This window comes from Tiliqua scincoides, chromosome 10, assembly GCF_035046505.1.
Source record: "Tiliqua scincoides isolate rTilSci1 chromosome 10, rTilSci1.hap2, whole genome shotgun sequence".
NCBI lineage: Eukaryota > Metazoa > Chordata > Lepidosauria > Squamata > Scincidae > Tiliqua > Tiliqua scincoides.
Window position 1 is genome coordinate 26671428 of NC_089830.1, and position 2136 is coordinate 26673563.

The 2136-nt window shown below is 52.2% G+C and overlaps 1 protein-coding gene across 1 annotated transcript in view; it reads left to right on the plus strand.

Annotated features, from left to right (window-relative positions):
• The first annotated feature begins 1720 nt into the window (after positions 1 to 1720).
• ACTN4 (actinin alpha 4) overlaps positions 1721 to 2136 on the plus strand; it is a 10288-nt gene continuing 9872 nt past the window's right edge. Inside the window, exon 1 of the mRNA XM_066638120.1 lies at positions 1721 to 1880. Within this exon, the coding sequence (XP_066494217.1) occupies positions 1721 to 1880 (160 nt within the window). The remainder of the gene's footprint in view (positions 1881 to 2136) is intronic.

Consider the following 2136-nt stretch of genomic DNA (forward strand, 5'->3'; position numbering starts at 1 on the left):
TCTCTTAAGAACCTCAGTGAGGAATTATGACACCACCAGGCTTCTTCCAGCTCTTACTGCAGTGTCAGGAGAGCAGCAAAGTTGCAAAATCCTCCTGGAGCGTCTTGACCTAAATGACGTTTTTCAGCCATCTTTGCTTTCCAGTGAGCATGGATTTTGTTCAGAGGGGGAGAACGGAGTGCGCCAGCAGCAATCGCTTCTCAGAGGAGCTCACCCACTCAGCAAAGAGAAATTAATGGCTTCTGGAGAAGGGGGGGGAGAAGAAGCATTGCAAACGAACATCAGTTATTAAACCCTGACAGCCTTGTGGAATTCCAAGTACAGTGCGCGGGGGGGGGGGGGCAGTGTGTTGCCGGTACACTATTAAAGCATTAGGTGAAGCGCCACCACACATGAGTTGTATCGGGGGGGGGGGAGGGGAGGTGGTGAGTGGCACGCCCAAAGGGCAGAGATGAATCTCTTCTAGAAAGGACTCCCACGTGCTAATTTTGGCCATGCCAATAATTTCTTAGTGGTGCCGAAGATGGAATCAGAGTGGCCCACCCATGTGGCAGTCTGAATCTCCCGCTGTGAACAGTAGCTGTGGAATCAGTGTCTTTGGTTTCCTAGTGCAAGAGGTCCTGTAGGCATGCAGAGCCAGGGAAAAAGTGTGGAGTCAGTGAACCTGGTCTTTTTCATCATGCATGTTGGCAATCTTCAGTCTCGAAAGACTCTGGTATCGCGCTCTGAATGGTGGTTCTGGAACAGCGTCTAGTGTGGCTGAAAAGGCCCATTCGGGAGTGACAATCCCTTCCACACTGGGAGCAAGTGCAGTCTGTCCCTGGTCTGTCTCCCTGGCTGTGGGCCTTCCTTCTTTGCCTCTTAGCCTCAGGCTGTTGGCCAAGTGTCTCTTCAAACTGGGAAAGGCCATGCTGCACAGCCTGCCTCCAAGTGGGCCGCTCAGAGGCCAGGGTTTCCCACCTGTTGAGGTCCACTCCTAAGGCCTTCAGATCCCTCTTGCAGATGTCCTTGAATCGCAGCTGTGGTCTACCTGTAGGGCGCTTTCCTTGCACGAGTTCTCCATAGAGGAGATCCTTTGGAATCTGGCCATCATCCATTCTCACAACATGACCCAGCCAACGCAGGCGTCTCTTTTTCATCATGGCACCAAAATCCGGGAACTTCCTGCTTCCAAAGATCAAGGAAGCCCCATCCAGCCTGGTGGTCTGCCAGCTCCTATAAAGACATTCCCTTGGGTGCAGGCTTTTTCTCTGTCCAGGAGTTCGGTGCCCTACTATATCCCAGCATGCTATGGTTCTGGTTCTGATCCGGATGCAAATGTGCCTCATGTTCTGGTCAGCGCTCGTGGGTGTTTTCAACACGATGTGGTGTTCTGCGTTCCCCCTTTAATGGGCTGCGCGGTCCTCTGAAACGCTGCTCTTGATGGCTTTTTTGGTGCCTGCTTTTATGGTTTATTTTTAGTAACTGCCTTGATTTTTGAGATGAAGCAGGGGTTTCAGTCCTTAAGAAGACCTTGCACAGTGGGTAGGGAGAGGTGCGCGTGATGTGCCTGTGGTTCTGTGCCAGTTCTTGCCTGAAGCGCATTGCCAGACAGCTGGATTCCCCTTTCTGAGAAGCAACCCAGAGCAGCCCATTCCAAAAAAAAATCCAGCTCCCACACCCTCCCCCCCCAGCAGCTCGCAACGCAGTTACTGGGCATGGATAAATATTTCAGCACACCATGAAATATTCATGCTCCTCCATCTTCATCTTCGCTTGCTCGGTTAGCGAGGCTCTGGGCATGAAAGATGGAAATAACTGCTGTTTTGAAAAGGGCCTTGGAAGAAATGAACCCACAGCCAGTCTGGGTCCTGAAGTGTCCACTGCAGCCAATTTCCTGGGTAAGCTGCCCTGCTGAAGGCCATCTCCGAGGGGGCCTCAGTCCCACTGCAGTTCAATCGGCTCTTCAGGTGCCCAGTTGACAGCAGCCAGGCACAGAAGACTTTCTCCCCTGGAGATGGTGGAGTGGAAGGAAGCCCCGCCACCCAACATGACTGCTTTTCAATGTCATACCTGAAGTTCAAGGTCGGAAGCCGCTCCACACTTTCTGAAAGCTTCATGGGCGACTTCTGCCACCATATTACCCACAATGCCTTG